General features: G+C 32.8%; 1 protein-coding gene across 43 annotated transcripts in view; it reads right to left on the minus strand.

Moving 5' to 3' along the window:
* LOC129579985 (uncharacterized) overlaps positions 1-12,618 on the minus strand; it is a 63,459-nt gene that overhangs the window by 3,258 nt on the left and 47,583 nt on the right. For 22 of the 43 annotated variants that reach the window (XM_055470197.1, XM_055470249.1, XM_055470217.1 and 19 more), the window contains 8 exons: positions 10,444-10,488; positions 10,276-10,341; positions 9,413-9,496; positions 7,762-7,824; positions 7,035-7,491; positions 6,789-6,971; positions 6,626-6,722; positions 43-165 (listed from right to left, as the gene is read on the minus strand). In XM_055470197.1, the coding sequence (XP_055326172.1) occupies positions 43-165; positions 6,626-6,722; positions 6,789-6,971; positions 7,035-7,491; positions 7,762-7,824; positions 9,413-9,496; positions 10,276-10,341; positions 10,444-10,488 (1,118 nt within the window). The remainder of the gene's footprint in view (positions 1-42; positions 166-6,625; positions 6,723-6,788; positions 6,972-7,034; positions 7,492-7,761; positions 7,825-9,412; positions 9,497-10,275; positions 10,342-10,443; positions 10,489-12,618) is intronic. The other 21 variants (XM_055470456.1, XM_055470385.1, XM_055470459.1 and 18 more) reach the window with 4 other exon arrangements.

Genomic DNA, 12,618 nt, shown 5'->3' on the forward strand with positions numbered 1-12,618 from the left:
ACGAAAAAAAAAACAATTATTGCGAACCTTTTGACTACTCACCTCATTGATTCCGACCGATGGTTTTGAGAATGTTTGCAATTCATCTAGCAAAGCATCGAGTGCGTTTTCTGGAGCGATTCCTGCGCCGACAGGGAGCGACCCCATCCGTTGGATTGTGCTTGGCTATGAACAAATTAAATACCATAGTTAAATTTTATAAATTGAAATCAAATTATTTGATCACATTTAAAATTGAATCGGAATTATTGCAAATACAAATGTAATTCTCTTTTGTTTTCCATTGATTTTTTTTTTACTCAAATTACAAATATATTCGCTTTGTTTCAAAAGAAAAAAAAATTACGATTTGCTATTTTTAAAAAAGAAATGAAGAAAAAAGTACTCAAGTGTTGTGAGCATGCGCAGCATTCCATTCTAATCTATAAGATCTGGTGCTTAGAGTCTATTAAGCTATTGCAATCTGATTACAGTGCGTGGAGGATATTGCATGCAGTTTGCAACCAAATTGGTAAAAAAGTGTTTTGTCAGCAAATAAACAAAACCGTCAAGGCATGCCAAGAGATCATCTATGTCAGTAAGTGCAATTTGTTGAATGAGTCCAGCCAATTATTTTCAGAATGTTGGTCTCTCTTTGAATAACACAATAAAATGGAATAAAAGAAATCTCCCATAGTAAGGTCCAATCAAAATACGAATATGATTCTGATTTTTTTTTAAATTTGATTGTTTTTTGTATTTGATGTGGGAAGGTTCAAAACAAAATTTCCAGCTTAAATTTTCTAATGGGCTTAAACCAAGTGCGGAAACAAATTTGGGAGGGAAACGAGAACTGCAGCCAAAAATATAGTGCAATTAATTCATGTTTATATCACAGTTTGTTCATTATTTTTACCAAAATTCACAAGAAAAAATTCTCTACTGTTCTAGTCTTTTATTTTCTTGTCTCAAAAACGTGTTCTTGAGCCATATTTTAAACACACACCCATGTTGTTGTCAATTGTTCAAAGGTTTCTACACCTTATTTCCCAAATAAAAAACACTAACATCTATCAGTCGATATTGGCAGTGCAGTTGAGGTGCATTTGGCCAGAACATCGACATTAAACCTGCAGAAAAAAAAAGAGTCGTCAAGCAACCTAGATTGTCGAATTGTTCAAAACAGAAAAAAAAATAATCAAACTGGACAAAAAAGTTGATTAAGCCCATTTCCAATGTACCTTACTATAGGGGGTCGCTAAATGAATTGTTTTTGTTTTTTTTTGTTTGACGAAACGAACAAATAGAACATTAATTTTCAAATACACAATTTTTATTGATGAAAAACAAACTTCCAAACCGACAGAGAAAATAAAACCAAATCAACTGAATTCGTAAAATCGAATGGTAAAGAAAAATGTGTAATGAAAAACGGAAATTCACATTCATCGATCATCATCTAGTTGACACACATAAATTAGAGAGATAGAGCGAGCGAGACGCGTAATCATAAAACGAAACAACTTATTTCTCTATTTTTTTTATGGATGAAAAAATGAGAGAAAACAATAAAGAAGAACGAACGAACGAACGAAAACAGACAAAATCGTTAGCCGTTAACTGTTGCACCACACATTCAAAGAAAAAAAAATAACCTATGCATGAAATGAACAAGTCAAATATAGAATAAGATAAGTACGAATTGATTTGCGATTAAATTGTGGGAATGAAAAAGAATCGGGAATCGAAAAAGAAAAAACGGTAAATGATTAACTGTTTGTTGTTGTAGTTGGTTTTGAATGAGATTTACTTTTCTTTGTTTAACAAGAGTATCGTTCCAATTTTTGATTTGAGAGAGATTGTGTGTGTGTGTGTATGTGAAAGTGTGAGAAAGAGAAAAAAGAGATGGTTACAATCAGGAGCCAATTCATAAAATTAAAAGAGAAAAAAAAATTGTTGTCGTCGAATTTGTCATTTATTATTGTGTCATAATAATAATCAAACACCAAAACGAACCAATCAGTCGAACCAGGGAGAGGAATTTGGTTTTTTTGATTTTGGGGGCGGGGAAGGAGTGTGAACAAGAAACAAAAACAAACACAAGTATAAACAGAGAAGGATCATTTAGTCAAAAATGCTTTATCTGTTGAGTTAGTGCAATAGTACAATTTCCAACATGTTTGACCAAATGCCCAAAATATAAAATTCAAACACTTCATCGCACAGCCGTCTGGCAGAGCGTTTTTCCCGGTGATTATCCAAATAAATGAAGACGAAATGAAAACAATTTGAAGAAAAATATTTACCAAAGAAATGTGAAACGATTAGAATATATCAAAAACATTGACGATTCCATATTTGTCTCTAAACGAACAGATAGTTTTGAAATGAATTGAAAAAAAAAACAAAAAAAACAGTGTGAGCAATTATAACACCGTGTAACAAATTTCAACTTTTTCTTCTGCACATGAGAAATTCCGATTGCTTGTTTTAGAGGACCAAAAACCAAGCACTTTTGCATCATTAGTTTGTTCAAAACCACGTCTAGACTTTTTTTTATCGACACATATAAGACAAATTTCAGGCCAAAATGAGCAAATCACAAACATGAGCTTCGGTTTGACAGGTAAAAGCAAATAATTTCTAAATTTTCTGCCTTTCAACATCTAGTATGATCCTTTACAAACATTTTGGATACTTACATGACCAAATCGAGTGATGTTTTCACATATTTCTGGCCGCATATTTGGTTGGTTCGAATTCGACTCTGAAAGAATCGACTTTTGGCCAAAAATCCTTAAGTATAGGCTTTTCAGGGATGGTCTCTTGGCGCAAAGTTATTTTTTCTCGAAAATATGGGAAGTCTACCCAGACAAAAACTCTCAAAATTGACTTTTCGAGGTACCTCCCGAACAAAAGTTACGTTTTTCATGCATTTTGCTATGAAAATAACATTTTTTGTTCGGGAGGTACCCCAAAAATACACTATTTGGATGAGTTTCTTAGTAAAAAATTAATTTTTTCGAGAAATATTGGGAATCTTCCCACACAGAATCTCTTATAAATGATTTTTGGGGTACCTCCCGAACAAAAAATGATATTTTCATAGCAAAATGCATTAAAAACGTAACTTTTGTTCAGAAGGTACCTCGAAAAGTCAATTTTGAGAGATTTGGTCTGGGTAGACTCCCCATATTTTCGAGAAAAAATAACTTTGCGCTAAGATACTATCCCTAAAAAGCCTATATTTAAGGATTTTTGGCCAAAAGTCGATTCTTTCAGAGTTGAATTCGAACCAACCAAATATGCGGCCAGAAATATGTGAAAACATCACTCGATTTGGTCATGTAAGTACCCAAAATGTTTGTAAAGGATCATACTAGTTGTTCAAAGGCAGAAAAGGTAGAAATCATTTGCCTTTACCTGTCAAATCGATGCTTATGTTTGTGATTTGCTCATTTTGACCTGAAATTTGTCTTATATTGTCGATAAAAAAAATCTAGACGTGGTTTCGAACAAACTAATGATGCAAAAGTGCTTGGTTTTTGGTCCTCTAAAACAAGCAATCGGAATTTCTCATGTGCAGAAACATGTGTTGCACGGTGTAATCGAATTATTGTCTTGATTAATTCATTGTTGAACAAAAATTTCAAACACAGTGAAGACAAAACCGAAAAACAATGAAGTTTTGTTCGAATGGAAACAGAAACAGAAGAAACAATTTAACAAAAATTAATAGATAATTGATGTTATTGCCTTTTTTGCATGTGGTCGAACCGAAAATCGTTTTTTATTTTCGTTTTGTTTTGTTCGTTTTGTTTTGTTTGAAAGTAAGATATGCTTGCGTATGGTCTGTTTTGTAGTTTAATCATTTTGCAATTTCAAGAATTGGAAAAAAAATCGGAACATAGAAATTACTCGGTTATTGCCTCTCGGAAGTGTGAGCTCCATCGCCAGTTGAACTATACCATAAAAAATCAAGCGTACACACAGAAGAGAAAAGGAAAGAAAGAAAATTTCGTGTTGAGATAATATTTCTGGTTTTGGTTTTTTCTGTACACACAAAAAATGGTTTTTTTTTTTGTTAATAAATTGAACGATCGTAGATCATCTTTCCTATCACATCAAAATATTTCCTTCTTCTTCCGCTAGATGAAAAAAATTGAAACGAAAAACTCGGAACGCGCAAATGCAGAACATAAAAACCTTTTTTTTTAAACAGAATTGTTTTGTTCAAATCTTGAATTTGAATCCAAATAAAAATTATGAAAGAATATTTCAAAAACCCCTGAAGATCATTGGAAATGCTAGTTAAGTCCGAATTGCCATGAAATTTCTTTTTTTCATGCAAAATTTGCCTATATTTTCCGAACTTCAGTCATGTGCCATGTCCAATAAGTCTGTTTATTATGCTAAGTTTCAAATTATGAAAGAGTGAATCAAAAGAATCAATTTGTTCATTATCCGTATTTTGATATAGCTTCTCTAAAAATGACAGAAATAGAATAATTATTTTTTTTGGTCGATAGTTAAACATATTGATTTGTTATTAAAAAAAAAAGATCAAGTTGATCTTTTGGTTCGTCATGTGAACCATTGAAACATCAAATTCAACGTCATTTCTGAGCTTTTGTTGTTGTTTGATTCATTTATAGAGATTAGCATGCATTTTGAACGGAATGATTTCATCGAAACAGAAAAATAAACGAATCAATTGGATTTCATTTGATTTGAAATGTCAATACTTTCGCAAGTGGATAAAATGTTTGGAACTGGTGACCTTCCGAATGAAAAAAAAAGTCCTGATAACACGGGATTTCTTCCATCGATCCATTTACGAACGTATTTCAATTGGTCATTCCATATTTTCGATCAATCAACACTTTATCTCGTTTACCTAATTCAATGTAAGTTTCAAATAATTGGTCAAAACCATTGAGATTTAAAGACGAAAACAAAAATTTAGAAAGAAAAATCGATGATCTCAAAATTGCAAATATACAAACTAAAATGTATATCTCACAAACGATCTAGTACAACGCAATTTCCGCTGTTAACACAACTTTAAAAGCATATCGGCTGATTTCGTACTAGATCAATTGTTGTGAAAACATCTCTCTCACATTTGCCGCTAATCGTTGCCAATCAGAAACAAATCCACACGAAACCAAACTGAATCAGTCGCATTGCATGAACAATGGATAGACTACAAATGTTCCGAAACTGATTCTATGTGGTTTCATGACCTAGGATAAAAGTAAACATCTCAAAGATAAGCTACATATTCGATTTCACTATGTTAATTTAGTTTATTAGTTCAATTTTGTACGGAAATCAATGCCAATATTAAGTATCAAATGTCAATATGTTATGATTTGAACAAAACGAAAACAAATTTATTCCATGATGGACTAATTTTGGTAGAAGATAATGATAAATTTGAAACGGTTACTTTATTCCAATCTAAAATGAAAATCGAATCCAACGCAAACCGAAATTATAAAATAAGAAGCAACAACAAGTTATAGTTTAAGGGAAAGCGTTGTTTGTTCTGGTTTCATATGCTCATTTGAACTTGGGTTTTGTTTCATTTTTTTCACGATACCATCCATGGTGTAAGAGTGTGTACCAAGTATTGAGTTTTAGTGCGTGTAATATCCCCAATCTAAATATTCAATATGCAATTCCCCATTTTCTGATCTATATGATCCAAAGTACAAATTAACACACATTTTTTGGCATTCTGGGTCAATAGATTTCATTATCAGAAAGTAATTTTTGTTCAATTTTCAGCACATGAATTGGTGCCGCAAAGTCATTATTATAATTTACTCAAATTCTCAACGAGAGAGCTACTTATTGACTCTACAATTTTTGAATCGCCAACGATTCAAATGCTTGATTCGGTCATCCTAATACTACGAACAAATATTAGGTGTCATTATGAATAATTGCTCGAAAATGTTCTAATTTGAATTCAAGATCTGTTCATTGGCAGTGAATAATTTATTTTAGCGATTGTTACGATTTTGGGAATCGGCATAAAGTCATTTTAAATTCCAATGTGATTGTTCCATGGGGTAAAATTGAAAATTGTGGTTATATTGATCCAATTGAAGGGAAGTTCAATTGTGTTCAAATGTTGAGTGTGTTTTGTATTTACAAATTTGCTTCAATGGGGAGGCTGAAGGATTTATTTGTATACTTGGTCACACTTTGGTTATTTTGACATTATTTCTACTGTAAGTTACATACAAAGCTGTTTTTGAAAAGCCAATGAAGAGTTGAAATGAAGCTCAGGGAAGCTATAATTACTTGTTGTGTTTGGATGGTATTTATGTGAGGTGTGTGTTAGTGTATATGTGTGTGAGAGAAAACCAAGTCAAACGTGAAAAGAACGAATACTCAAATCGAAACCAAAAATGATTCAACAGAATTCTGTTGATCACATAAACTAAACTAAGGAAAACTACAACAAGCTACAAAGTTTCTCGGTCGATACAATATTTTATGCTTATGAAATATGTTTCATTTTGCTCCAATAATTTAGTAATGAATTCGTTAACTTCTGTTTGTTTACGGTTTTCATGAATCTCATACAAGAGTGAGGGTTGGCAAAACGAAAACAAAGACACATCAATCTCACCTTATTTGTTGGTTGATGGTCAACCGATCGTGGCAATTCGTCGATTCCTGGCTCAGGACCCGTTCCGGGTAAACGTTGCTCTTGGACACTAGCCAATCTGCGATAGAAGACATGTTAGGACAAATTGTTCATATTACCGTATGCTTTTAATGGTTTGTTCTACCTTTTAAGCGTAACCAAAGTGCCGGTCAATTTTTTGCATCGTCGCAATGCTGACTCCAAGCGATCGGGTTCATCCGTAAGGAATTTTTCTTCTCGGACCACTTTCTCCATTTCCGTTGATAGAACATTTCGTAGCGCATTCTGTAGCATCGGAAATCGCATCTTCAATTCAGCCACCGTTTTGCTACTCAAAAAGCAGTCGAATGAATTTCACTTCTATCGCAAAGAAAGAATTTTATGGTATTACCTTGCTCGACTGAGCACCAATGCCATGTCCTCCACTGCAGACATATTGACGCGCGTACGTCGATTGATCACCTCACCGCGCAATATTTCCACCGATGATTCCAAATCACCGAGATCATTTTCTAAGCGTAACACCTCTTGCTTGTACAATTCTTCTTCTCTCGTTAAGCGCATCTTATCGTGGTCATTTTGCCCACTAAATATTCCACAATTGGCTATCAATGTAGCCCGAATTCCCATGAATGCATCTTTGATATCCTCTCGCACGGCTATTGCCTGCGCTTGCGATAATCGACGCAGCGTTCGCACTTCGATACGTAAATCTTTTGCCTTCTTCTGCAAGCCACGCAAATGATTATAAACTTCGGGTGCAAGAGCTAAATCGGGCCGATAAGTTACATGTGTTGCTGTTAATGCCATCGGTTTTGGCGGTGGTGCCGGTTTCAAACGATCACGTTCTGCAAACAAACGATAACAAAAGTAAATGGCATTTATTTTAAATGTTTCCATTGATAGTGGCAAGCAGTGAATATAGCTCAAGCATCGACAAACATTGATTTTAACACGTAAAAATGCAATAAAGATACTTTTCATCTGACTACGGCTGTCGACACACAGCGCCCCTCATCACAACATTTTTTGTTTTGTTCGAAAAAAAATGAAAATAAATTAGCAACTGGAATTGGCAACATGTTAAGGTCTTTTTTCAGCAACAACAATTTATTTACCTTGAGAAGATGTTCTAGGCAAAGTTGACGATTTGATAGCCGGTTTTGGTGGTTTGGAATCGGCTAAATAGCGCGTGTATGTGTTTGTGTGTTTTTGTGATTAGGCGATTGTTTTTTTGTTTGTTTTTTTTTGTTTGCATTTGCAAAAGAAAGCAGCAAAAGAAAGGAACATATTTTACAATTAGACTTAAATTTTGTGTGTACTTTTGAGTTGGGATTTTATTCAAATACAAAATATATAGGCTATTTTCAGCTTTATCATTTTATGTGTTTGTGTAAAATATTGGGATAATGTGTGGAAACCGTGTGTGATTGTGTGAATGTTGTATGTGAGTCAAAAATGGTGAGACAAAAATAAAAAGGCACGAAGGTTCGGTATGTACAAATGTTGAGAATGAGGTGGTTTTGTAAATAAATTACATCTTTGAATGGGACGGGCTTTGATTCAAGCTTGCTTCGATTAGTATAGGCGAAATATTCAATATTTTAAAATTCGGAATTTTTGCATTTTTCTGCAATTTTTTCGTCTTTCAAATTGAAACTGCACAAAGTTAGATTCAAAAAAGAAAATCAAACTCGAAGTTAATAAAAGGAAGCGGAAAAATAAAGTCAAATATCGCAAAAACCCATTCAAAAGTAATTTTTTTTCTTCTCGGTTTTAAATAATAAACTCAAAATAAAAATAGACCACTTACAATTTTTATCTAATAATTGGTTTTTTATTAAATCAAATGGCTTTTAAAAATTAAACTATTTAAAAAAAATTACTTCGAATAAAAAGGTTTGTTTTTTTTCGTATAATTTATTCATGCTCCAACTCCAAATTGGCACTTAAATGGTAATTTACATAATTTATGATAAATTAGAAAATGAAAGAAAAAACAAAAGGAACTAAAACTTAAAGTTTTAACGGTTTTTTTCTGTAAACTTAATTACATGCATTAAGAATATATTTGCCAAAGTTTATTCGCTGAAAATTAAAGCAAAAAAAAATAAAATATGATTACGAAAAATTCAAATGAAAATACTGAAAATGAATTTACATATTTCATGCGTTAAAATTAAATTAAAATTGATGTTACAGTTGTTGTTTTATTTTTCTTCTAAGATTTGATTTTTTTTTATTAAAAAACCAAAAAATCATATTTTTTTTCCTATGAAACTGACAAATATTTCCTTCCGAATGTATTGGAAAGTTTTTATAAAAATATTTAAGTCGATTTAAGTTATGCTACCCAAATATGTAGTTCTTTGCATGGGTAATGTAGGTCGTGTATCGTATTGTAAGCAAAAGAAGCATTAGATTCATTGCTCCCAACAATTTCACTTATTATGACATAAAATAATTATGAATCTTCGAAATGCAAAAGCTAACTCAAGTTTTACGAAAATAATAATAATAGTTTAAATGATCGAAATTCGGAAATGTGGCTACGGAACAAAATAAAACGTACGCAAGAAAAACAATGAAATCGGCTTTGTTTTTACAAATTATTTACATATCTGAATACGGACTGGGTAAGGAAATTTGAATTGTACGTGGTTAAGTCTATATAGAACACAGATAATACGATAAAAAAATGACTAAATTGACAAACATTGGTGTGAAAGTGTAATTATACGGATGTTATTCGTAAGGACATTGATTTACCGTGATGTTGTGGACTGTGTGATTTGGGCAGGCCTTGGATATCATCGCTAAATGATACGGATTTCTCGAATGACACCGATTTATCTGAAATTATTGAACGAATTGTATTTTAATTGATTCTGTCGAAGAACGGCATTCTCAGAAGGCCAAAATGTAGTCAAAATGCGAAATTCATGGGGAGAAAAACTTGAGACGAAAGCATAAAACGAAATGAAACCAAAAATCGCAAAAAGAATGTTAAATGAATTTTGTGTGTTAAAACTAAGACAAAACATTAGTAATTATTGATTAGAATAAAAAACACAATCATGCAATCAAGTCTCCTTGAAATCTATGTAAAACTTAATAAAAATGGAATACAAAAGTAAATATTTGGCAAGCATTATTGTATTTTCAATAAAGAAATGATTCAGTAAATAAATTGAACAAATAATTCATTGAAAACTGTGAATTGGATAAAATATGCGCGTGGTCAAGCATTAACTTTATTTCATTAAAGAATTATTGTCACACAGAAGGGCAAAAATACTGAAAACATGCAATCGAAATAGAGAACAGCATCCATATTTAATACGGTATTGGCAGTTGAAGCACATGCAAAATAAACCATTTGTTACACAATTGAATTGTGCATCTCGAAATTCAGTAGAGTTTTATTTCGGTATCAGAGATGTCAAAAGCAAGACATTGGAAATGAAAAATTTGCATTCAAAACGTTGAACAACAGAAGACAGAATTTATATTAAAAAAAAACACCAGAGTAAACAAGAGAAGAAAACTGGTCATATCAAAAGCGATCATGCCGTTCGCTATGAACGAAATAGGCTAGGCAAACTCAAGTAGATGTTGGAACGGAAACTTACGACATGACGATTTGCCGAGCTTTGGTGGTTTCTCTCGAACATAAATATCATCACTGATTCCGTTCGCTATTCAATGAGTCAAATTTGAAATGGAAAATTTGTTCCTTAGAAAATCTTCGTCTTCGAAATACACAAATGAATTTATTTCGATTCGATTAATGGATTTACCTTGGATTGAGGTTGAGCTACCACTCGAATGTCTGTCCATGTCTTCTATCAGTTATTCGATTCGAAGGGCGTTCATATTATCGATAAAGTAAATAGACAATGGAATGGAAAATTGGGATAAACATTACGGTATGAAATCAATTGGATTTTAATGATAATGGCTCTTCCATTAGCAAACCAAAAGCAAAAACATACACGAACTGTTCGCCCCATAAGGTGGGCCGAAGTAAGAAGGATTGACGTGTTATATTTAGATTCATTAAAATTTTCATTATTGAGCTGAGTTCATGGTTGAATCAATATCATAGCATTTTTATTTGCCCTACAAATTTTTCATTCAATACTAGCAATTAAGTCCTATCTACATGAATTTTATTTTCTCTAGCAGGAACCCACAGGGGGCGTGTGAAAATCAATTACTTGAGATAAATTTTTCGCAGTAGCAAAAACATGATAATCTACACCGAATTCGTTTGGAAAGACGATATTAAGCAACGAAATCCAACAAAATCCTACACAGTGATCGAATGAATGGGGGATTAAGGTAGGTGAACATCGAAAATGGATTGTATAGCTGACTAATTAGATTGAGACTTAAGGATTTATTATTATCATCGACCCAAACAGATACACGTGAATGCTAACTACGTTTAATGCACTTTCTGGCGAAAGTAGAACGAGATATCATCATCATCATCATCGCATCGCGATAGAGGTTGCACGCGTATGTAACCTCCCACGATACTGCGAACTATTTACATATTTCACGGTGACAGAAAGGGCAGCTTCAGGGCAAAAAGTTAGTCTAACTCAAGCGAGACTTTCGTGAGTTTTTTTTTATATACAGATGCGCTCGAAGCGCCATCTCAATAATCCCAGGCAAAGCAAGTGTCAGCAGATGTTGAACCAACAATTTAATTGAAAATATTGACGCAACGAACAGATAATTGTTCTTCGTTATTTATTGATTTCAGAACAAAGTATCAAAGAAAACTGAAATAACATTGACATCTTTTTATAACATTCACTTAGATAATCAACACTCCCAATTTCGAATTAAAACCAATTCCACAAATTCTCATGTTTGTTCTACTGTCTTTCACTCATATTCACTGTATTTCATCTTGAGTATAGTTTAGATTTTTAACTGGCAACCAAAAGTGCAAAAAGAACGCTTTAAAAAAGAAAACATTTTAAACAATTTTTGAATTGCATTCAGCTGTGTTTGAAATGTCAAACTGTCGAGCGCTTCAAGCGATTTGTTCTGTACGTTCTAGACGTGGAGAATTTGTGGATACACACACAAAAAATTATAATTAATTTATGTGACATTTCACGCCATTTTATTTAGAAACATCAACTTTTTTTTGGAAGCCATCTATATATATATATGTTTCAGCCCGAAGGAATTGAGATGGCGCTTGTGTATGACACGAGCCACTCGAATACACAGGAATACATACAGCGCAAGCCAGACGTGGTCTAACTTCATTCTCTCTGCGGAACACCAAGTGATGGGAATGCTCCGTTGTTGGAGATAAAAGTTTCAGGCCAAATAATAATCTACCCATTTTACATAACCAATACTTGTGGAAACTTTTGTAAATGTTCATCACTTTTATCGCTTTCTATGGGTTAAGTTTAAATTTGCATACAGCGAAATCGATTCGAAAAAATATGACGCTGCTCTGAACTTGACAAAAATAATATCAAAATATAAACAAACTCGAAAACTGTCAAGTACACTCTTTTAGATAGAATCTATGCGATTTAACATCAATGCTTCGTCAGGATACAGAATTGTTGATGAAATAAAAAAAACTCTGGGTACAATGTTGACGCTTAGGAAAAGCAAAAAAAATTTTTCAACAAATATATGTTCACTTGGTATACCAGGAAAATACTTCTTGAATAAAATTAATTTCAGTTGAGTTGAGCACGAGCTCAACATATTTCAAATCAAAGAGTTAGCTAACGGAAACTTTTCACTCATCTAGAGTGCGAGAACGAGGAAAATTTATACCCATGTTACATTCTGTCGTTATCAATGCATCAATGTATCAAAAGTTGTAGCTATGCCAAAAGTGCATTAAATGTCAATTTACTGGTGCAACTTTTTAATTAACCATTTTATGTTCGTTTAAGCAAACTTTTTTATCTCTCTTCTGTGGTACA

The sequence above is a fragment of the Sitodiplosis mosellana genome, unplaced genomic scaffold, assembly GCF_009176505.1.
Source record: "Sitodiplosis mosellana isolate CC-2019 unplaced genomic scaffold, AAFC_SMos_1.0 Smas_scaffold_1, whole genome shotgun sequence".
Lineage (NCBI taxonomy): Eukaryota > Metazoa > Arthropoda > Insecta > Diptera > Cecidomyiidae > Sitodiplosis > Sitodiplosis mosellana.